The 24,108-nt window shown below is 48.3% G+C and overlaps 1 protein-coding gene across 1 annotated transcript in view; it reads left to right on the top strand.

The window, feature by feature from the left end:
* TLL2 (tolloid like 2) overlaps positions 1–24,108 on the top strand; it is a 120,363-nt gene that overhangs the window by 12,981 nt on the left and 83,274 nt on the right. The window contains exon 2 of the mRNA XM_027597114.2: positions 11,503–11,613. Within this exon, the coding sequence (XP_027452915.1) occupies positions 11,503–11,613 (111 nt within the window). The remainder of the gene's footprint in view (positions 1–11,502; positions 11,614–24,108) is intronic.

Raw genomic sequence — 24,108 nt, 5'->3', positions numbered from 1 at the left:
CTTTCGAGGTCCAGTTGGGAGACTGAAATCACACCAGTAATTTGAGAAACTAATTCAAAAATTTAATATAAAGGATTATAAACTAGCAAGAGGGAAGTGGCTACTGGAGAACTCCAAGGAAAACAGAATGAGCAGACACGCGGAGTAATTACTAGGGAAGGAGTAAACTTGAGAGAGGCCACCCTCCCCACCCAGACTGAACCTCTGACTTCATAGGAGAGGGTGTGGCTGTGGCTCACTAGAAGTTGGAGAAGCTCACTGAGGTGCTACAGGAAGAGACTGATGAGTGGGGAGTCGCCCATTGGAGTATGGGCCAAACTCTGAAGGGTGGGCACCCATGGGTCTCCTGAACACTGCTGGCAGCCACTCCGTAGGAACAAGAAAGATGAGACCCCTGGAACTGGGAAGAAAAAATCCCTTCCTCTGGCATTCTCCCTCTAGTGCCCTGTACTGATAAAGCCTCATGCCATGCCAGGTGGCAAAGGAGTAAGTGTTCGAGGGTCCAGCTCCTGCATCACAAAGCATGACACAAAAGTGTAGATTTAGAGCTGAGAGACAATATATTGGTAGCTGGAACATCAGTGACACAAACTAGAAGTTTCTTTCTCACATCCAAGTCTGGAGGTTCTGCAATGCAGGCCCAGCCAGTATGTCTTCTGCTCCGGGAAATCCTCCAGGATACAGTCTCCTTACAGCTTGCCCCTCTGTTCTCCTGAGGTTGAGGCCTGTGTCCTCATGGCCCAAGATGGTAGCCAGAGCTCAAACCATCACAAACACAGTCTAGACATGGGAGACATGGAAAAGAAAGAGGGACTAAGAATGTATGAGAAGAATGTTTGCAGGAGATGCCATTTGCCACGTCAGCTTCTACTATCTCATTGGTCATGTGGCCACAGAGCTACAGGGGAGTCAAGGGGATGTTTCTTTGGGAAGGCCTGGAACTGAAAATCAGAGGTTCCATTCTTATGGAAGAAGGGAGAGAAGGTATTGGTGGACCATAAATGATCTCTGCCACAATAGACTAAACTTGCTGGACCTTTATGAAGAAAATTTAGTCACAGTGATGATAAGCTCATTACTATCACTGATATACAAGGTAAGATCTCAGAGTAAAATCCTGTAGAATGTCAGAGCTAGAAGAAACCACTGGGATTATTTATTTTAAGTTTTTCACATTTTCTGTGAGAACCCTGAGGGCTTGGGGAGGTAGGGCAGTAACTTGTCCGAGGTCACATGAACCACTGTGGGCAGCTCTGGCCGGGAGGTGGATGCCTGGTCTCCTTTACCCTCTGCCTGCATATGTTTCCACTCTCTGCACTACTTAGGGTCTCCAATGGGCCTTTGTATTCAGAATGAGTCCTGCATAATTGCGCTGGTAACTTGTGGCTCTATGCAAGATCATTCCACAGTGGAGATATTAGGGTTTATGAGATAAGCCTGGTCCTGGAATCAGGCACATAAGATGCAAAATTATAGCCAAAGAAGCTTCTGGCTCTTAGGACCTAAACTGCACCCTTCTCTCCAATACTGAGTGGAGGCCTGTGAGCTCAGGCTGTGGGAACACAGCGCATGTGAGAGGGCAGTAAGTCATATTCTGCTGGAATGAAGCAGCGAAAGTGTGCTCTTAGGCCAAAGTAGCCAGTCCTGTTACCAGTCTGAATGCCATTGTCCTATTCAGCTGTGGAAATAACAGAAGGATTTTTCTTAGAACAATGTGAGCCAGGGTTTCAGCAGGAAACAGACTTTACCCCAGATATTTCAATTGAAGAGACCTTCATGAAGAGACTACTTACAGAGGCAGGGTTAAGGGACAAAGAAGAGCATGAAGCACCCAGAGGCCAGCAAGCCACCCCTGTGGCTGAAGGGACAGGGAGGGGGGCAGTGTTATAGGAGCTGGAATCAAGCAGAAGGGGAAGTGGCTGAGGGATGCACCTGCTGCGAGAGACAGAGCACCAAGCCCGGGGAGAAAGGAGGGAAGAAATGCCTGGATCTCTCCCTCCTCTTCCATCTCATCTGCCAGAGTCTCCTCCTGCTTGAATGCCCCCAGAAGCCAGAGAGCCGGGGGCCATGGAGGATGCAGGCAGGCCACAGGATCAGCCTTCCTGGGCAGGGCAGAGAGGGTGGAGAGTAAGTACAGAAAGAATAACTTTAATCATAGCTCAGGATTTGCTGCAGATATTCTTTTACATGGATGGAAATACTTTTAGTATCTTTAAAACATACATTTGTAAATAGCCAATGTGGGGCACCTAGGATGCCGCTTCTCCCCCATGACAAAGGCAGACCTAGCTAATTGACCATGGTGCTCTTTTCTATGGGCCCAAGAGGTCACCTCGAGGTGCTCCAAGAAACATGACCAATTGAGTGGGCTTGGTGCATGAGATGAAACCTATTTGGAACTATAAAACTTAAATAACCTTGCCAATATGGCCTACCTTCCTGCTCTTGCCAATCTGGTGGATAATCCTTTCTTTCTGGGAGATAGCCGAGCAGGTATTTCTTAAGCCAAGTGAGTCCTGCGTGGAAAGCTCAGATGTGGCATGGCTCCGAAATGCGCTGGTGCGGCCATAGTGTGATGGAGAAGCAGGGGCGAGACAGGAGGCCATATCTGCCTTGAGCAAGGTGGCCACCAGCCCAGGCACCAGCCGGATGCCCTTGGCTCATCTGTAAAATAAGATGGTGCCAAGCGAGGCAGAAGGCAGGGCTGGGTGTGCTCCTGAGGTGGAACCAGCCTTCGGAGCTCAGCCATCTGTATGTGGTGCTCTCCTCAGTCCTGACTGACCTTTAACATGGGGAGAGCCCTATGGATTCTAAGGCCCCAGGGGTGTTTCTCCTGTGTGCTCTCAGATTGCTGAGTTCAGGCTGTAAGTGACTTTGAATAGAAAACCCTTAGCTGGAACCAGTGGATAATAGGTTATGAACGTTGCCAGCATGGTGTAGGGTGTAGATAGCAAATAGGGCCCAGCTCATGTGCCATCTCTATCAATTCATGCTGGCCTCTGAAGCACTGTGTTAGGATGGACAGGAGGGCCGTGATTAGGGATATCTGCCCTGGGGGGAGGGGAGCACATGTTTGTTTCATATTTGCCATCCCTGGTGTAAATGGAAAGAGCACTTGTTGAGAGTTGGCAGACATGGCTTCTGGATGTGATATTTTGAGCACATCATCTAACCTTCCAGGACCTGTTTCCTCACATGGAAAAGAAGGACATTGCTTGGATGACTTTTAAACTCTCTCTAGCTTAGAAATTCCATGATTCAGACTAGTTTTTTTTAAAGCATGTGAAACTTGCAATGAATCTGATCCAATTAAAATATTTCCAACTCCCAACTCCTCTCGGCCATATGCTTGAGTAACTAAGCTATCTGTCCCTCATGGGGGCCATTTCCAAGCTTGAGCAGCTGGACACCCTGAGACAGGAGGCCTCCCATACTAAACAGACCCTACTTTTTAATCTCGACCAAAAGATCCAGGAGGCGTGATTCACATCTCGCCCCGTTTCCTCTCCTCTGTCCTCCGAGAGCCTGAACCTCTCCCCTCATGCTCTGCAAATGCGCCTGAATGCAGAGTCCTGAAATTTAGGTTCATGGTTTCAAAGTTCATGGTCCTGAGAATAAACAAAAAAACTATTGTGGTTGCATAGAGCTGTGGACCCCATTAACACTGCCCCATGAATATTTATAGCGTGAAACTACAAAAGAACATAGAGGCCATATTGTATTTCCTAGAATTTTCTTTCCATGGGGTCCTTTCTCTGTGGGTCACTTTAATGTAAGCTTTGCTTATTTAGTTGCACACTTTAAGCCGATTAACTTTTTACTAAAAAAAAAAAAAAAAAACCCTCCCTGTTTGTTTGTACATACACTCCCTTGACAAAGATTCACAGAGAACTGCTTTAAACCTGTTAAATCCCTCTGCTGGAAACTTGAAGTGAACTAAATGTGTCTCTGGGTAGGATTTCCCTGTAACCGTCCCTGCCTTGGGCCCACGCACCCTACCTCAGCCTGTTTGCTGAGAGGAATTCCCATGTCAGAATGCACCGTATTTAGTTCCTCTGATCATCTCAGCTTCTCTCTAGGCAACTCTTAAACAGAGCATTAGCGCCATCTCCTTCCTGCATGGCTTGTCATCGGGATGATAAAGGGCGGGCCCTGGGTGGAGGGATACAGAAATTGTAGGGAAATCAAACCTTAGCGCTGGAGGGACCTCAGAGGCGGTGGACTCCCCTGGTCTCCAGACTAAAGTGAGCATGAGTCACCTGTCGGGGGTGGGGTGGGGGCATGAGTTTAAAATGTATATTCCTGGAGATTCTGTCCCCAGAGATTCTGATTTCATAGGCCTGGGTTGGGGCCTGGGGTTAGCGTCATATACTCATATACGTTTGCTCTCCTTAGACACTTCGAACCCAAGTGGTTTGTGGACCATGACTTGGGAAGCACTGAGCTGGTTCAGCTGTCTCCTTGTACGGGTGAAAAATGTCACCAAAGGGAAGAGTTATTTGTCCAGCATCACACACAGCAACCAGACTCCCTCTTTCTGAGTATAGATGATGTCTCCGTGGCTCCACACTGCTTTAATCTCAGCTGGCGTGTCCTGAGATGCAGCTCTTCGGTGGAACATGTGCGATGAGGTCCCTGTGAGGGAAGCTGATTGAAAACTAGACCACCTCTTAGCTCAGGCCCAAGTTGTAAGTGTAGATATGAAGGTGAGGAAATGGCCTGGTTGGTAGAGGGGTGGGAGAGATAAGCACCTGTGGAAGTCACTCCCATGGGATAATAGATCCAGGTCTCTGCCGGTTTTGGAGTGGGCCCCAGGGTGGACTGGGAAGGTGGGGGGTATCCCCACGCTGTGTCAGGCCCCCTGCGCTTCCCACTCTCAGGGCACCAGGAAACAGAATCCTGGGGAGGGTACGATTGGTGGCAGGGTGATGGCAGAGTCAAAGGGGTCTCCCCCTGACTGGCTGGGCTTCTGCCTGGCTCACGGGCTCCCCAGCTCTGTAGGCCTCCACCCGAGGACTACGTATCACACGCCCAGGATCCTCCCACAACCAGACTTTCGGAATCTCAGGTGGGAAGGGGTGTGCAGAGTACCCTGGCCCACCCCTCCGGCACTCGGTCCCCTGGAAGCACCCTGGCTGGGCTGTTGCAGCCTTGGTCAGTCCAGCAGCTTCTCTGGAAACTGGGCTGTTATTGCTGACCGTGAGATCAGCCCCCACCTGGAGTCCCAATTCAAGAAGCGGGGTCCTGTGCAAGGCAGTGAGCTGAGCTCCAAGTTTAGAGCCAAAAGGTCTGATTTCAAGGCCCATCCACTTCTCACAGGTTGTAAATGTGGACTAGTTGTTAACTCCCCTAAGCCTTACTTTCCCCCATAAAATGAGGCTCACGGTCTGGCTAAGCTTTCCCCTGTGACTTCAACGGGGATTGTACATGCCCTCGGTTGTCACGAACACGTTCTGAAGGCCCAGAACATGGCAGGCTCTGAGCTAGGGTCTGGAGTGAGTGATGGGGAGGGGTGAGTGGTGGAGAGGGTATGGGGTGAGTGGTGGGGAGGAGAGGAGAGTCACAGGGAACTGTAAAGGGCTGAACCAAAGTGAGGGGCTCCTTGTGACTAGCTCCCCCATGGGTGCTCTAACAGCCCTCGATTCTGTTCCTAGTGTCTGGACCTTTCTTCCCCCTTGCCCAGCCCCTCAGTTCCTGTGGCCTCACATCCTCCCTTGCTCTTGCTGTCATTGGCAGTCCACATGAGTGGGTCCCCCACATCAACCAGGCTCCCCTCTTTGGGCCCCTTCTGCTCCTGTCCTGACACTGCTTTGCTGCTTCTCACCACAGGTCCTTTGCTCATGCTGCTCCTTCAGCCAGCATGCCCTTTGCTCTTGTTGTCCACTTGACAAACTTCTGCTTGTAATTCATCCTCCTACTCAAGTGTCACCCCCTCTGTGAGTCCTTTCCTGATTCTACCCCGCAGGCTAAATTAGTCCCTCCTCTGTAGGCTTCCCTCCCTCATTGAGCAGCCTGGATCATTTCAAGGCAAAGATGGATGGCTGTTGAGAGTGGACTTGAGAGGTGGCCCAGAGCAAATTGCCCAATCGCCTGCGCCTGCTTTTCTCATCCAAAAAATGAGTGTGATGATGTGTGTTGCACAGAGTTGCCGTCGGCAGGGTTAGAGGATTGTAAGAGCTTGGCATCTGGCTGGTGCTTAAGGGGATCAATCCCTTTCTCTTCCGTGCCTTGCTCCTGAGAGAAGAACTGAAACATTAGATTTGGAAGAAAAAGAGAGAGCTGATCCAAGATAAAGGGGATGCGTTGGAAGGGCGTGAGCTCTGTGTCACTGGAAGTGTGTGAGAAGAGGCCATTCAGGCATGAGTGGGTGGGTTGGACCCAGGGACCAGTAGGGCCCCTTCTAGGCCTCGGATTCTATAATTCCTGGGGGATTGCTGAGCAGTGCAACAGTCTCCAAAGGTGTTCCTTAGATCAGGATTCAGTGAAAAGAGAATCCAGGGCAAACCACATTGGGAAAGGCTGCATTCTCTTTCTCTTAGAGACTCGTGGTATTTGTTAGGGTTGTAAAGGCTCTGAGAAGTCCTGCAGTAAGGAAAGCTATTTAATGCCACATTTCTTATTAGAATGTGAAACTTTGGTAAGAGTGGCTTGGTCAGGGAGAAATCTGGCTTGGGAATCTGGGAGGCCTTGGCTAGCTTAAAACGTCTGTGAAGCCTCTTCTTGATTGCATGACCTTGGCCGAGTCTTATCTCCTCTCTGGTCCTTCATTTGAGGTTGACAGATAGAATGCATTTGGCCTGGTATCCGAGACAGAGTGCTGTATGCTTCTGTTGTAGATGGGAAAGGACAGGCAGGGCAAGATGCTGTGAGAATCCTGGGATGGGAGCCTCTCCCTACAAGGCTGACTCATGGTCATCTTTTGAAGCCTTGAGGGTCAGGCATACACATGGGATCAGATAGGGAACATAACATTATAGCTACTCATCGTTATTATTACAGTAGTCTGCTGGAGCTGGTTCTCACCTGCAAGCTTGTGAGAGCCCATGGTACGCTCTTTTTCCCAACACCATGTTCTGCCACCTCGAAATCCGCCATCGTGGGAGTTACACCAGGGATATCAGCAAACGCTACAAACCAGGCTCTCCCCTCCCCTAGCCAATCGTTAATTATCAGCACATCACTGATTAGATATCATTAGAAAGTATTTCTTTAAAATTAGTCTCCTTTTATATTTGCAAATTTCTTATTTAAAACTGGACCTGACTACTTTAAAGATTTCTATTTTTGGATTCTGAAAAGCATTTTTCCTATTGTATTTCATAATCTATTCCCGACAGAGTTACTAGCCAGAGCTTCCTAACAAAACACCACCTTGTGACAACTCCCTAAATTGCAGGTTGGAGTTCAGTGGGGTCCGCCGAGACTGAAGCCCATGGCATTTTCACTGATGGGCATTTTAGATGCTTCCTCTGGCCTATCTTTTCAAGTTCTCTATGTGCCCCCAGGGGCATGGTTGATGGAGGCAAAATCTCTGGCGCCTTGGGTCTGTGCTTCTCAGACTTCAGTGTGCATGCGCTCTCCCCGGGAATCTTGTTCACATGCAGCTTCTGATTCAACAGGTCTGGTGTGGGTCCTGCGATCTTATATTTCTATGGAGCTCTGAGATGCTGCTCCTTGTCTGTGGATTACACTTTAGTAGCCAGGGTTGGTGGGGGAAAGAGAAAGGAACCCTCCCAGAGCTTCTCTTAGGAGATTGCCAGAGGCCATGTTTTTGCCTTTTGGTAAGAATTCAATAGCTGTGTGTTTTGAATCCATAGACTTATTAGCTCATTTGATTCTAAATATTGTTCTGGCAATTTGTTGATTTAATTTTTAAATTTTAATATATTTTTTACTTATTTGGAATTTATTCTGGTGTAGTGTAAGTTCAAAGCCAACCTGATTTTTCCTCGAATAGCTAACCTATTTGTCTCAACATAATTCATTGATTAGTCCCCCTCTTTCCACAAATTTGTGAGACCTCCTCATATATGAATTTTCTTATATAGCCTAGGGATTGCTTCCAGACTATTTTATGTTGCAGGGTTGTTGTAGCTTTATAACATATTTATAACATGTATTTTTATGACATATATGTTATAACATGTAACATATTAATTAGTCCAATGAAGCCAGTCTTCCTTTAGTACTCTTTCTTGACTGTTAACACCTAATTATGCAGATGAACTTTAATATCATTTTGTCAATAATAAAAGCATTATTGGAATTTTGATTGAAGCATATTAAACCTACACATTAATTTGAAAAGAATGAACGTTTCAGGAACATAGTATGTTTTTCTTTTCATGTCAGTCACTTTTTATAGCTTTTAGTAGGATTTTACGTTCTTGACATAGTATGACACTTTTTGTATCGAGGTTATTCCTAGATATGTGTTGCTTTTTGCTGCTATTTTAAATATAATTTATTATTTTATTTTATATTATGTTATGTATACCATATACAATTTTAGTTTATATTGTTTATATTGTATTCATAATATAGCCATTAGCCACATGTAGCAATTTAAATTTTAATTACAATAAAATAAAACGTAAAATTCAGTTCCTCAGTTACACCAGCCACATTTCGAGTGCCCAGTAACCACATGTAGTAATTGGCTACCATATTGCAGAAATGGCTACCATCTTTGCAGAAAATACTATTGCACAGTGGTGTAGTGCTAATTGTTGATCCATCATTTTTTCTTATGTGTTGTGACAGTATCTTATTTTATTTGGGAACGCTTTTCAATTTGTTCTTTTCTATTTCTAAGGAGAGCATTGCTTTTATACCAGACCTCTGATTTCTTTTCTACAGCAGTATCACCCTGATTCTCTTCCTAAAGATGAAAGCAGGGACCGCAAACACACCCTGGAGGATTGCCACTCCCACACTTGCCCATGGCAGACATCACTAATCAATCCCAGCACTCTTTGCTGTTCCCTGAACTATTGTTTTTGAAACTTACATCTTAGAGCTCTGCTCTTCTCTGGCTCCAGAGATGGACTAGGATGCACTGGCAGGCCACGAGGTGTCTTCCCCATGTGTGCTCTCCAGGGGAGGGCTCTGATTACACCTCCTGTGAGTAGTTCTCCGATCATCTTTCCTCCATGGCCCTCCATGGCGCCATGGGGGGGGGGGTGGTCTGTCTTTTCTTTTCCATTATTCTCATTGGCCATATCTGAAGAGGACGTCTTTTTCAGCCCACTTCCTTCCCCATAGAAGGTTGGGGGCTCAAGGATCATTTGGGGTCATTTTAAGTCTCAAAGAGTTGCAGTCTCCTGCAGGCCGTGCTAGTAGCTCTTCTGGCACATGCTTTTCTGAAATGTTAGTCATCTTCCTGTTTGATTCAGCTGCCGGTGGGGTGGTCACATCACGGTTGTTTTCTAGACATGCCTCTCTCTCTCTCTCTGGACTTAGTTGCTGGCACCTGGCATTTGCTAGGCCTCTCTGAGGGAACCATGCTTTTGGTCTCCTGTCCCTCTCCATTCTTCTCCCACTGAAGGAATGTATTGGGCACCATCTTGACTGGTCCTTGCCATAAAGTTGAGTGGTTTATTTTTTCTCACACAGATTTCTTGTATAATTTACATACTGTATAATTCACCACTGTAAGTGTACAATTCAGTGATTTTAGTAAATTCATAGTTGTGCAACCATCACCACAATTAAATTATAGAACATTTCCACCACCGGGGAAAGCTCCCTTGTGCTCATTGATAGCCGAATCTCAGTCCTGCCCCCAACTGTAGCAATCACTAATCTTTCTAGCTCTATAAATTAGCCTTTTCTAGACATTTAATATAAATGGAATCATGTAACATGTAGTCTTTCGCATCTAGCCTCTTTCACTTAGCATGATGTTTTTGAGACTCATACATGTAGTCCGTACATACGTGTGTCATACATGTGTCAAAAGTTTGTTCTTTTTAATTGCTAAATAGCTTACTATTTTATAGATATACCACATTTTGTTTATGTGTTCAACAGCTGATAGACATTTGTGTTGTTTTCAAGTTTGGGGCTATTATGAATAAGGTTGCTGTAAACATTTGAGTTTATGTCTATGTGAACATATCTTTTCATTTCTCTTGGGAAGATTTCGTAGGAGTGGAATTGCTGGATCATATGATTATATTTAACTTTTTAGGAAACTTTCAGATTTTAAGATTATGTTTTTAAGATCATGTTCAACTTTTTAGGAAACTGCCAAATGATTTTCCATAGGTAGTATACCATCTTATCTTCCAACTAGCAATGGGTGAGAGTTCCCATTTCTCCACACCACAAAGTTAAGTTTTAATTAGCCTCTGTTACTCAAAGGCCCTCTCAGTTTTTCTTTAATTGCTTAGTGATGAGAATAGGTTGGCTCTTCTTGAATTTCTGGACTCTCTCCATGCCTTTACATTCCCACTATAAATTGCCCAGTTCTCTATAAAACCCTTTTCTTTCTTGCAGTACCTTATCAAACACAGCTAATAGCAACCAAGGCGTGCTATTAACATTCTGACTCTCAATCTCTTCACTTAAAGCCATAGCACATTCAGCTTATCCTCTGCCTTCCAAGTGAATACAGGCCAATATTTTTACCAGGTACCTCATCACTGCATAACATAGTTCACCTCCTTCCAGGCTTCAGTAACAGTTTCCTTGACACCCACTGCCTTGCCCAAACGCAACAGATTTTTGTTATAGCAGCATACTACTTCTGATAGCAATTTCTGTATTTGTCAGGATAAACACATTTGTCTGTGTTCTAGTAACAAATAGCCCCAAATCTCAGAGACTTGTAAAACTAGCAGGTTTTATTCTCCTCATTCACGCTACATATCCATCCTGGTCAGCCATACCTTTGCTCCACATCATATTTACTCTAGAGCCCAGAGTGATAGAGTCGCCCCTATCTAGAACATTGCTTGTCTTTTGGGAAAGGAAAAAGAGGACATATGCGCTAACTCTTAGGGCTTTCTCTCACATTTATTTATCAGAGCAGGTGAAGTGGCCGATTCTGACATTAATGGGGCAAAGAAATATAATCTTCCCCCAGGGAAGGGCAGCAAATATTGTGAACAGTAGTATCATTTATCACATTATGCTTTTCTTTTTTATCCTGGGGACTCTGGAGAAGAAAGAAACAGCTATCTCTATGTGGTGGTTTTGCCCAGAGCTGCTTACAGCTCGAGTAAGACAGGGTGCCCTTTCAAAATACCTTACAGACCTAGGCCTTGATCGGGATGGTGGTTGGCTCCAGCCCTGTGGCTCTGATAAACAGAATTGTTATACGCCATTCTTCTGTCTCTGCCAGCCCGCTGTGTTAGGTTCAGGGAGAGATTTGATTGGATGGATTGTCATTTCTAGAGTTTGCTACCCAACATCTAATGTCCTCTGGGGCATTAATAAATCCATCTCTTTTTCTGATCTCCAGCCTAAATGGATCCATTTATGTTTTTTTCTCTCCAGCTGTCTTTTGGGGAGACATTGCCTTAGATGAAGAGGATCTGAAGTTATTTCACATCGACAAAGCCAGAGACTGGATCAAGCAGTCAGCAGAGGAAGGGGGACATAGCACCGGTAAGCACTGTGTCCCCCATTTTTCTTTCTCTGGGGAGAGGGGTCAGGGACTCTGGCAAGTGTGGGTGTGGACCATGACACATCAGTGTTTGACCTGTCAGTCCCATGCCCGCCTGTCTGTGGGAAACCGGAGGGCTCACTCTTTCTGCACTGCAGGCTGTGGAGCTGGAGCCTCCAGGGTTGCTGATCCTTGTAAGAAAATCTCCATTTGCCTCTTTATCTGAAGGTTCAGACTTGAGCTCAGTGTGGGTTCTCAGGACGTTGGCCCCTGGGTGGGTTCCACACTTCCCAGACTAGAGAGAATTCCTCCGTGGGCTCCATCTCGGGCATGTCTGTGGATGATGCTAATAACGCTCAGCACTAGGAAAGATGTTTGCTCACGGGGCGCTGTGCACTTGTTTTGCAGTCAAACCAGGAAACGGATGGGACCTCGGACTTTGATTACTCTTCTTCCTCCTTGCCTCCACCCTGGGGTGAATAGTAGTGGGACTAGTCTCTTGAATCCTACGCCCCCGCCCCGGGCTCAGACGCCTCAGCTCTGGGGAATCCCCATTCTTAGCAGCAGCAAAGGGGCTGCCCTGTGAGGCGGCCGGGCCGGTGCGGCTCACCATGGCTGGCTGTTTGGTGCCCAGGGCTCACATATGCCCGAGGCTACACTGCCCCTGCTACCTGCCGCCCCTGCCCACACCCTCTTTTCCTTTCTTTGGAGACTTTTAAAAACTTATTGTGCTATGAACGCAAGAGATTTGCTCTCTTAACAAATTTTTAAGTGCACAAATAGTATTATAAACTATAGGCTCAGGGTGGTGTGGCAGACCTCCAGAACTTATTCCTCTTGTGTAATTGAGCTTTGTACCCTTTTTTGGGGCACCTGTGGTGGCCAAGTGCAGTGCTGGAAAAAGAGGAGTAAGATGGGACCCCTGCCTTAAGGGAGACCATTCCTGCCAAGCAGACACGGTTTAGACCTGGGCAAGCTCTTTATCATCTCCAAGGTTCAGTTTTCCTATCTGCAAAATGGGGATGAAACCATCCCTCACGCCACAGGGGGTTGGGAGGATCAAGTCCCAGGGTAATGGGCTAGCCTGGTGCCTGGCGCATAGCAAGTTCTCGGGCAACGGCAGACATTATCACTGAGGTGCTCCTCTCTAGTGGAATGAAATTGACAGGTGAAGAGATAAACTGCAGTTCCTCATGGCAAGGGCTGTAATGAACCAAGAGAAGTGGGAAGAGAGGAGAGTGAGGGGAAGAAGGCTACACAGGGGAGCCAGGAAAGCCATTGTGGGAATGGACACCCTTGCATCGTGTCTTGAAAGATGAGAATGAGTCCTTGAAGTAAAGAATTGAGAAAACACATTTCAGGCAGTGGGGAAGCCACACGGGGAGTATGAGAGCGCCTGTCTTTACTCGGGGAGCCTCAGAAAGGGGCGAGTCACTGGAGGGTGGCTCTTTGGGGTAGGCTGTGGTAGAGAGATGCACCCGCCGAGGTTGGTGGGGGTAGATGGTGAGGGTGCCTGTTAGAGGGGTGGGTGGGAATGTGTCCAGAGTAAGGGGGCAGCTCCCACGGCTCATGAGGAATCTGAGCAGCTCCAGGGACTGGGCCAAGTCCAAGAACCCCCCAGGGGCTGGGGGATGAGGGGAGAGCAAGAAGGCAAAGGTTGTCAGGAGGTCAGAGGGACCCTACTGCCAAGGGTTGGGAGGAAGGAGGAACAGTTCAGCCCTTTAGAGCTTCTTTTTGGTGTCTGGTTCTAGAACTATAATTTCTTAGGAGTTTTGAGGCCTCTCGTGTGTGGTTTGGATAGTCTGTTTGAATTCTAAATGGTTTTTTACAAGGCAAATTATTGTTCACACCAATATATATAACCTTAATGGAGCTCTAACAAAAGGAAGCGTCTCTTCATAATTCTACCACTCCAGCTAACCGGTTCTTACCTGGAGGCCTAGAGAAGTTGACCTGATTGTAATCTCTGTGTGGTTAAAATTTTTTAAAACTTTTTTTTTTTTGCAATATTACTTAAAAGTTGCAAACTTCACATATCTCCAGTATACGGGATGATGGAACTTCTGCATATGTCCACATAAACCCCACCCAAACCAAGGCATGGAACATTTCCGGAACCATAGACACTCCCTTGTGCCCCCATCTAGTCAATACCCATTCCACAGCAGCCACAGACTCATTTTACCTGCAGAAATAGCATCACACAGCATGTATTCTTTGTGTCTGTCTTATTTCACTCAGCTTTTTGACCTTGTTGAGTGAAGTAGTTCGTTCTCTCTCGTTGTTGTGTGGTATTCTCTCGTGTGTTCAAATGCTAGCGTGGTCATCCTTCTATTAACGGACATTTAGACCATTCACAGTTTTGGGCTATGATCAATAAAGCTGCTACCGATGTTCTTATACATACCTTTTGGTGGACACAAACTCTCATTTCCATCGGGCAACCAGGAGTGGGATTGCTGGGTCATAGACTACGTAAGTTCAGCTTTAGTAAATACTGTCTGTTCCCCCGAAGACGTTGCACCAATTTACATTCTATGTGGGTGCGTACTGATTTCGAAGGCAGGAGTGGTGTCCGTGCAAGATCCAATGAGGACTTCGGGGGCTGGGGCATGGTCTCTGGCCTGGGGACCCTTCTCCCATACTTTGGACCAGCACAGCAGTGAGTTGGTGCTCATCCACCAACACGAACGTTCAGGGTCACCCCAATCAGTGATCCTTGTGTTGTCCTTGGGGGACCCGCCATGGCACAGCATGGGGCTTGGCAGATGTGAGTGGGAGACCCCAGAGAGAGGCTGGGAGTGGCCAGCCACCATGCCAGCTGTAGGCGAGCTCCTGGAGAGGCGCCTGCTCAGAAGGTTGCCTCAGGATGCTGCAATGAAGGGAAGCCTAGCAGCCCTGCCTTCTCCTCCCTCCTGGCACTCCCCCAAGGCCAACATGGTCAGCCCCTGGTCTAAGAACTTGAGTCTTCTCTTTCCTTCCTCCTTGTGAACTAGGAGAGGACAGAGACCACATCACATTTGTCTTTGGATCCCTTTGGAGGTGACCCAGTCTCCTGTACGTACAAGGCACTGGCCAACGTGGGTGGAGAGGAAGAAGGAAGGGGTTGGCAGAGATTGGCAGAGCCTGGAACCGTCTCCCATGGGCCTCAATGATCAAGAGCTCCAACAGGGCTTTGCTTCCAGGAGAGTGGTTAAAGCCCTGGTTATAGTCGCGGGTTTTAGGATCAGACCGTCTGGGTTTGGATCCTTGAGCTGGGCCTCAGTTTCTTCATCTGTCAAAAGGGAATAGTGATGTTATAAGGACAAAAAGAATACATATAAAGTGCTTAGCACGGTGCCTGGCTAATAATAAGTGCTCAATAAATATCAGCTCTGCCACCTCCTCGCTATTATTAGTAGTAGTATCTGCAGAAAGCACTGACTTGGGAGGGTTTAGGCTAACATGGAGAATGAGAGAAATTTGCCGGGTGTGCTGGAGGGAACATTGGTAGCTTGGGTTTGAGGGCTTTGAAACATACACCTACCTGGTATTTCCTCCTTCCCAAGCTCAGAATGTTGTTTTCTTTCTTTTTTTTTTTCTGGTGTGCTTTTTATGGCGGAGTGATTTTTATCCTGATCGCTTTTCTCTGTGGGCCAATAGTACTTTGCATCTATCTAGAATAGTTATTTTATTTTCGGAATGGGAATATTTTTATTGTTTTGGCTGATGAAACTAATACTGCCAGTTGTTTAAAAAAAAAAAAAAAAAAAGTCCAGTAGCTCAAAATTGGACAAAGTAGAAAGTAAAAATCTCCTGTTCTCCCAGCCCCAGGGATCCGTGTCATTATCTGTTTGCTGGATTCCTTCCAGCCTCACTGGGCTCAGGCTGTGGGCATACAGATATTTTTAAAACATAGAAGGGATTTTTCTCAACACCTTCTTGTGCAATCTGCATCTTTCAGTTAACACCACCTCATAGACATCTTTTCATGCAGTACATTGTAGTCTATCACACTTAATGCACAACTGTGCCATAATTCATCAAACTAATCCCATACAGGTGGACATGAAGAGTGTTTCCCTTTTCTTCCTGTAATTTTTTCCTTTTAGAAACAATGGTGCTATGAACAACTTTGTGCATTGATCCTTAAACATTTGCTTTGATTAAAAAATAAAAAGGAACCACATCCTTACTCAGCCTTCCTGCTTCCAAATGTGTGAAAGGATGTATTCTTAGATTTAGGTTATTTCATTTCCAAGCTTTGGTTAGTGCCCCTATGTTCCAGGGGAGGGAAGGAAGTTCAAGGAGGGGGCACTGAATCCCTGGAGGAGGATCCGAGTGGGGAGGGCACAGAACCCTGAAGTGCAGCCCCAGCGGCCTTCTTTCCCTGGTTCCTCCTGTGAGTTTGGAGCTGCTTTCTTGGCTGCCGAATGAAACAATATCATTGCCCCAGAAGTGACCACGGTGGCCTCATTCCCTAGATATGTCCAATGTCCGAAATTCAGTGAGTGGGAGAACCAGCTTTCCCAGCTCCCGTGTGGCCCTCTGCGGGGCCAGCCTGTCTGCATGTTGCCAGTTAGAAGGAACAGGGAACAGCAGAGGTGCGTGTAATCGTTCCTTTGCCATCCCTTGGAAAGTAGGCTGCAGCCTCTCGGGCCAAAGGGTGAGCAAAGGGTTGTGCCTGGGTCGGTTTATGAGCCCACCTGGGGTGCTGCACGGGCCACAGAAAAAAGCGGCTGGGACCCCAAACAGGGAGCATCCTTGGCATTCACTTAGAGGAATCAGTCTCCCTGCCTCTAGTCCCTCCTTCCCCATCCTGCTTCCAGGTGATCTTCCTGGCCCTGGCCTGGCAACCACTGGACTGGGGGGAATAATGTCCCCCCAGACTCATGTCTACCTGGAACCTCAGAATGTGACCTTAATGTGGAACTAGAGGATTTACAGATGTAATTAGTTACGGGTCTTGAGATGAGCCCTAAATCCAGTGATGGGAGTCTTTCTAAGAAGCGGAGAGCACACAGACAGGGCGAGGAGGGAGGAAGAGGGCGTGTGAGGGGAGCAGCGGAGACTGGAGTGAAGCATCTACGAGCCTGGGAAGGGCCAGGATTGCCCGAGCTGCCCCGGGTTGGCAGGGGGGTGAGGAAGGCTCCTTCCCTAGAGCCTTCAGAGGGAGCATGGCTCTGCCAACACCTTGATTTCAGATTGCTAGCCCTCAGAACTGGGAGAGAATGGATTTCTGTTGTTTCAAGCCACCCACCCTGTGGTACTTTGTTAGAGCAGTCCTGGGAGACCCACACAACAGCTACACTGCTTAAAACCCTTGGTGGCTCCCTATCACTTAGCAGAAACACCCCTGAGTCTGACCTTGGTTTGGGCTGTCTGCGCTCTGTCTACAACCTACATATCCAGCCCCCTTCCCTCTCCTTGTCCTCCAGCCAGACAGAATGACACTGTGTCTGTACAAGCCCGCAGTTTCTCTCCTTTCAGCCTTCCGTTCCAACCGCACCCTCTGTTGCAGGTCCCCTTTCTGCAGAGAGAGCACTGAATGCCCAGAGAAAGCCAACGACTCCTCCAGGGCCCTACAACTGGTGTGCTCTCACGACGCAACTTGCTCAGCATGGCTGCCAGCTTGGAAGGCCACCTGGGTTGACAGTGCTGTGAAAATTAGCCTCCTGTTGTGCTTGAGATGCAAAGAGCTCTATTTTCTCCCCAGTTTCAGACAGGCCCTGGCCCTGCCGTGGGAGCTACCAGGGGAAGTGGCAGCGGCATTTTGGCTGTGTGCGGGGCAAGGAGGCGAGAGGGCATTCTTTGGGGAGAGAAAGTCCTTCTGTGTGCATTTTATTTGCAGAAAGAAGAATGGGAGCTCAGAGCAGCCGTGGGCCAAGCTGTTCTATGAATGGGACCCTTGAATTAACATTGCAGAGTCTCCTAAAGCAGCTAATCGGATTAGCTGTGTAGTGAAGGAAGTACTTAGCGGGACCCACACGCAGGCACACACACACTCTCCGACCGTCTTGCGTCCTCTTCGATGGGGTGGGGCAGAGCCCGAGAGCCCCGTTCCCGAGGCCCGAGCCACCTCTTCTGCTAACTACACAAGGTGCAGGGCGATGTGGTTGATGTTTTGGACTTCTGTTTGTTTGTATCTTCCCTAAAGAGTCCAGAGGACGCCAGTGCTGCACATTCTCATCTTCGCAAATGTCTGGAAACCTGGAGACAACGTCTCGCCTCACCGTTACCTCCACCCGGATGATGGATCTGATTTCTTGGGCTTTGTCATGAGGACTTGGAAAGGGGAGATGGTTGTAATGACCCGTTGGCTCTGATGGAAGCTGATGGCCCCATCTTGTCTATTCTGAGCCCCTGGGCCATGTCCAGCTCTCTTTAAGACACCGACCTACCTCTAAATCCTCAGTTCCTAAATTCCTGCCAGATGTGTGAGCATCTGCATAAGCCCAGCAGTTTTGGCTCCTGAGTTCAAAAGAATGAAATAGCAGGCGTGAAGGACGTAGGTTTGGGTACCTTGCCTCCCTTCTCTGGGCCTCCTCTCTGAACCATGAGGGCCCTTCCACCTGGCAGACCCTTCAGCTCCTAGAGTTCCTTTTCTCACTCTGCCCATGACTTGGAGTGGCACACATTGCCGTCACCTGGTCTCAGTGCGCCCACTGAATAGCCGCATGAGATGTTCTTCTTATGTGGACATCCGGACCTTGCAGAACTGCAGTGTGGAAAGACTTGGGTGGTGGAGTCCGGTGAGCCTCGGTTTTCCTCTCCGGCTCTGTATTGATTAGCTGGGGGGGTCAGGGTGACTCATCCCTTATCTGTAAAATGGGCTATTAATGCCTGTCTTGCAGGGGGATTGAAAGGCGGGATAGGGAAAGCACTTACACCAGGGTCTGACACCAGGCAGGTGCCCAATAGTCATAGCCACCGTGGCTGCCCTTGTGCGGGCTCCTGTCTGGCCCACCGCTGTGTCTCAGACTCCACATCCCCCTTATGCCCCCGAATTCCCTTTCATTGCTGTACGTACTCTGCAGCACCCTCCCTGGGGTCTCTGGAGCTGGGCCGGCAGCACTGGGATCTGACCCACCCACGGGACATCTCTGTCAATTCCCTAGCCTTCCCTGGTCCTCCTGAGTCAAACTCTAGGATCTCACAGTTGGCCAGAGAGAGACCTGAAAACGGATTGGATGCCGGCAGCAACAACAAAGAGAATAATACTAACTAGCATTTGCTGTACGCTGCGTATGCCTTACGGACTCTCAACACATGGTCTCATTTAACCGTCCCACAGCGGTTCTAGGTGGTAGGTACTGTTGGTGTAGACACGAAGGCTAATGTTCAGAGAGGTATGTAACTAACTCTAATACAGCGGATTACTGGCAGGGCCCAGATTAGGACTTAACTCTCAGGTCAAAGGCCCTACTTTTAGCCCCTACCCTCCATTGCTTCTAGGAACAGCTGCTGGCATCACCACTAACACTGTCCCCTTGAGCCACTCGATCTCCCCATCAGCACCCTTGAGAGGCGATAGGGAAAGACATGGAAGAGTTCCATGCGCCATTGGGGCTGCACCTCATCGTGCCCTCCCTGTTGTGTCAGGTCACTTTCAGGGTGTGCCTTGCTGGATCCCCCAGCCTGTCCCAGCTGTGACTCGTCTTTGGTCTTGGCTTGTCTTCTTTTGTTCCAGCATCAGGCTTGGCACATGAAAGATGCCAGACAAACGCTTGTGGTCTGTGGATGGGGCCACGAGCCTCAGGAGTGCTTGGTGGCCTCCATGCTTCCCGGCTCCTCTGCTCCCCCCAGAGGTCAGTTGGGGTTAGGACTGCACCCGAATGTGGGGTGCCAGCAATGAAAGAAATGCTTAGGGGGTGGTGGCCTCGGGCTGGGCAAGCCCCGATCACCTTGCAGGAAGTGCCCAAAAAGGGCATCATTTAGCCATGTGGCCAAAAACTTTCTTTACTGGGCCCCTCACATAGATTCCCAGATGGAAATGCGGTCTTTTCCATGCCAGAGAGGGTGTGCTGGCATTCTGCTCACCCCTCCAGGGCTCCTTCCATCCCTTCTCCCCCAAGACCTGCAGCCCCTCCCCTGCCCTCCCCAGCCAACTGCTCCCATCATCCCTGCCCTCCTCTGAGAATTCTCCTTGGCTCCTGTGGTGTAGAACTTGATTTTTACTTGCTGAACTCCTACTCAGGCATGTGTCTGCCTCACAGCTCTGCTGACCCTCTGACACCAGCGTTCTCTCCCTCCCTCCTTCCTTCAAGTAATAACAGATGCTAATTGGGGACCTCTTCTGTGCTGAGCACCGAGGATACCCACTTTCTCTCCTGCCATGCAAGAGATGGAGCTTTAATGATGGATGTGATTATGGTCATGTTTTAGAGTAGGGGAGGAATGGGGCAGCCTGGAGGGGGTGGGACCTGGGATCCAAAGCCCCTGCTGGTGTAGGGCAGCCACCAACCCCCCAGAGGAGGCGTGATCCAGGAGGCAGAGGGAAGGCCCCAGGTGACAGCTGTCATCCAGGCAGGAGCTGGTGTTGGAGATCCAGCCTGGGGCACGGGGCCTGCCAGGGGGCAAAGCAGGGCCACCAGGAGGGCAAGAGGCAAATAGCATCAGAAGGACCTTTAGTCAAACTCACAGGAAGTTCCAGTTTTGTGCTGCGAGCTTGGAGGACAAGGCAAGGACCCCCAACCCTTCCGGGGCATGGGTATTAGGGAGGACAATAAGCTGGCGACTTGGCCTGAGAGAATAAAATGAAGACAAGGGTCAGAAATTAGGCAGGAGCACACGGATCCAAACCGGTCAAAGGTGAAGTGCTTCTGAGACACTCCCATTTGAGCCTAAACTCCCTATATCTACCTTCACCGCTGCCCCCCCCCCCAACTGCCTGACTTGGGACAGGGCTGGCCACAGTGTAGGGCGGGCTGAGCCCACAGACTGCAGTCGGCAGCCGGGAAGGGGAGAACAGTGGGGCAGGAATTGGGCAAGGCCTGGCAGCTATTCTGCCCATAAAATCTTCAATTTAGTAGGATAATTTGAGATGATAAAGAGGCATCTGATAAAATGCACATCTGTTCTTTGGGAAGGAAAAAAGAATGCAACATAAGGATTCTATCATCTCATTCCCTGGGGTCTCATTCAGAGGCTGATTTATACCTTGGATTGAAGCCAGAGTTCGCTGTGAACTTGAAGTGTTGGGAAAAGTAAATTCACCTTTAGGTTGATTTTTGTTATGACTGCATTTCTCAGAATTTGGGGACACTGGGAGGGAAGTCCACTTGGAGCCACAATGGGGTGCAGAGCTGGGTCGGGGGGGTGACCTCCCTTGGGCATTTGTCCAGGGAGCTCCAATCCTGGGCCCCTCATGGACCTCGAATCCGGGAGCCTGAGTCAAAATTCGGAGATTAGCTTGAGAAGCCCGGACAAACAAGATTTAGCACCTGGCATTGTAGGCCAAGTTCTCTCCATTTCAGCTTACAGAATCAAGATAGCTCAAGTAAAGAATTTACTTAAGAATATATTCTCAGGGCCACCTACCGACAGAAACAGAGAAGAGCCAGCCTCTTGGAGACTGGACTAGGAATTGGAGAGAAAGGAGCAAAGCTGGCTTCTCTTCTCAGGGGCCACACAGTGCCTTATTTTTGCTTTTGCCTCTTCTTGCCCCTGACCCATCATGGCGGCCATGCCTGAGTTGCCATCATGATCCTCAACTCGAGGGTGCTCCTTTGGCTGCCTGCAGTGCCTCCCTAGGTAGGGTGCTGTGGAAGTCCTAAGAGTAGCAGGAATCTCCCAAGGAGAGAATATAAAGTGAGCTGACCAGAGGGCTGACAACAGAGCCCCAAGGGGGTAGGTGGAGGAAAAAACTTATGACGGAAGCAGGTGGGTCTGTGTCTGTGGCTCTGAGAAGAATGAATGATGGAGCAGCCTCCGCTTTGAGGAGGTGATAGGTGAGTGAGGACCCTTTGAGGAGGTGATGGGTGAATGAAGACCCCCAGGGGTGGAGCTGTGGAGGCAGTCCCTTTTGGGTTAACTTGGTCTTGGGCCACACCTGGAAACCTCACACCCACTTTGCCATTGCTATTATTTCCCATCAGCCATCTTAATACATGGGATCTAGGTTCCCATCAGCCATCTTAATACATGGGATCTAGGAACATAGCCTCATGAGAGCTGGGGATTGCCTGTATCAGAGGAGGACCCAATCATTGCCCCTCGGTTTTGTCTAACAGAAAGATTTTGCCTTACCTCCCTAGACATCATTCTTTGGTTCTTCATCATCTGATTCCATTTCTCGCTGCCCTTTACCTGGGTATGTCTTTGTTTGTATTTATTGAATGGAATTCTATGTTTCCTGTTTTTAACTTAAATAGTAGATCTCTAGAACAGAATGAAATGAAATAAACCATCCTTGAGGCTTGCTTATTTAGGCTGCCTTCCAATCCATCATTCTAGTATCAGTGGCCTAGTTATAAAAAATATTCCCCCTCCTGACTTAAGAGAACCCTGTGGTGAATCCTTTTTAACAAAATAAAGGATGCTTTTATCCAATAAGGAAATCACCCCCTAAATATTTTGTTAGTATTTTCAGTTTTCTTAAAGCTATGCACCTTTGCTCTTGTATTTATTGGCCCTTCTAGATGTGTGCATTTTGTCACAGCTGGAACCTGACCTCTGTCGCAAATGCATTTGCTACTCAAGTATTTTCTTCTTGGGCGTGATAATGAACTCAGTTGTTTTTGGACAAAACCAGCGCCACAACACTTCAGAGTTAGCCACTGCATGACAGACCTTGACCATGTCGCTTCGCTTCATGGGACTTCACTTTCCTTATCTGTAAAATGAAGGGTTGTGCTCTAAGCCTCCTGAGGGCCACGAATGTGTCTCTTGGTTCCTTTGCCAACGATAATCCAGAAATGTATGGAGACTAAACGTGTGGTCTTTGCTGCATGCACAGCTGGTTAGAGAACCACAGGATCTTTGGCTTCTCCTTCATTTGATGACTCACAGAACTTCAGAATGTTCTGCTCAAATTGTACCTAACCTGAGACCCTTCAGTGGGCTCCCCTAGGTGTTGGCAGAAACCTGTCTGTGGCCTCCCTTCGTCCTGTCTTAGAAAACAACAACACACAACAATGGGCAGGAGAGAGAAGTTTAAGAGAGCCGAGACTGCCTCCAAAGCCACCGAGGACCAGTGACAAGTGGGCTGGGCTTGGAGAGCTGGAGATGCAACCTGCTGAGGGGCAGCAGGTGGTCCTGCCAGTGTGTTTGGGATGAGACTCCTGCCACCTTCCATTGTGCTAACCTGTGGCTGATGTGCAGGATGGCCAGAGCAAAATCCCATTTCTTTGGGGGCTGTTTACAGTGAGGTCTGCAGGTCACTATTTCTGTGGTTTCCAAGGAGGTCCAGGGAGAGGAGGTGATGATGGTGGTGGAGTTGCCAGTGGAATCTCATCCTGTGTTCTGGTCATCTTATTTCTCTTCAGTGTCCTTTAATGAGCTTGTTTGCCCACAGACAGTGAGAGAAAAGCCCCAGCTGGCCTTGGCACTGAGCCTCTAACTCGCTTCTGCTACTCCTTGCTTTCTGCTTCCCAGGTTCTCTGCTACCCTCCTGCTCCCCTAGACCTGGACTGCCATTGCTGGAAGAAGGAGATCCTGTCTCCTCTGACGTTGGCACCCCCTAGAAGCATGGCTTTCCCATTTACTCTGCAGCCCAGAGGTCCTAAGCAGTCAGCCCACCAGCCAAATCTGGTCTGCAGATGTGTTTTGTTTGTTTTGTAGTGCTCACATTTTTAAACTTGCTGCCAATATTTGAAAAAAAAAATCAGATTTCTCATAAAAATCCGGAACTAAGTCTGGCTTCTCTTGAAAAGTTGGGAGATCTGGCCATGCTGGTCCAGCATTTCCACATGGCAACAGTCGATGGAGTTGCATAAGGATGGGTTGACCTCCGGAGGAGCGCATGCTCTGCGGTTTGCCACAGACCCCACTAGCCCTCTTTGTCTCTCACAGCCAGCCTCTTGCACTCTGATGTGTTGCTTGCCTGGCCCCCCAGCTCTAGCATCTGAGTTTGCATATTGGGCCAGTGGGTAAAGGATACCATCCTTGGGCCCTAAATCAGATCCCATGGCACTGACCACACCACTTCTCTCTTCTCCGCCAAGGGAGGAGGGTCCCAGAGCTGCAACTGTTGCCTGGTAATCTGAAAGAAGATCCTCCTTCTGGAGACTCTTTTCTTGAACTTTCGGTCTCTGGCACCTCTTTGCAATACAGCATGCCATGACTGGGGCTCTGCATGGCACTGGGGAAGAAACACAGAAAAAGACAGAAGGGCGCACTCAGTGTCTTGGAGGGCATGTTTTATGGCCCAGCAAATGCATTGGCATCAGAACAGGATCTTTGTGCCCTAGTGAATCAGTGGGATGGGAGCATTAATAGATATTAACTTCTCAGAAGCAAAGGGGCCATTACATTTCACTGACATATGCCATCACCCAGAAAAACCCTAGTCACCTTAA

The sequence above is a fragment of the Zalophus californianus genome, chromosome 15 (assembly GCF_009762305.2).
Source record: "Zalophus californianus isolate mZalCal1 chromosome 15, mZalCal1.pri.v2, whole genome shotgun sequence".
Lineage (NCBI taxonomy): Eukaryota > Metazoa > Chordata > Mammalia > Carnivora > Otariidae > Zalophus > Zalophus californianus.
The sequence above is the reverse complement of the archived record's forward strand: the minus strand, read 5'-3'. Positions and strand labels throughout refer to the sequence as shown.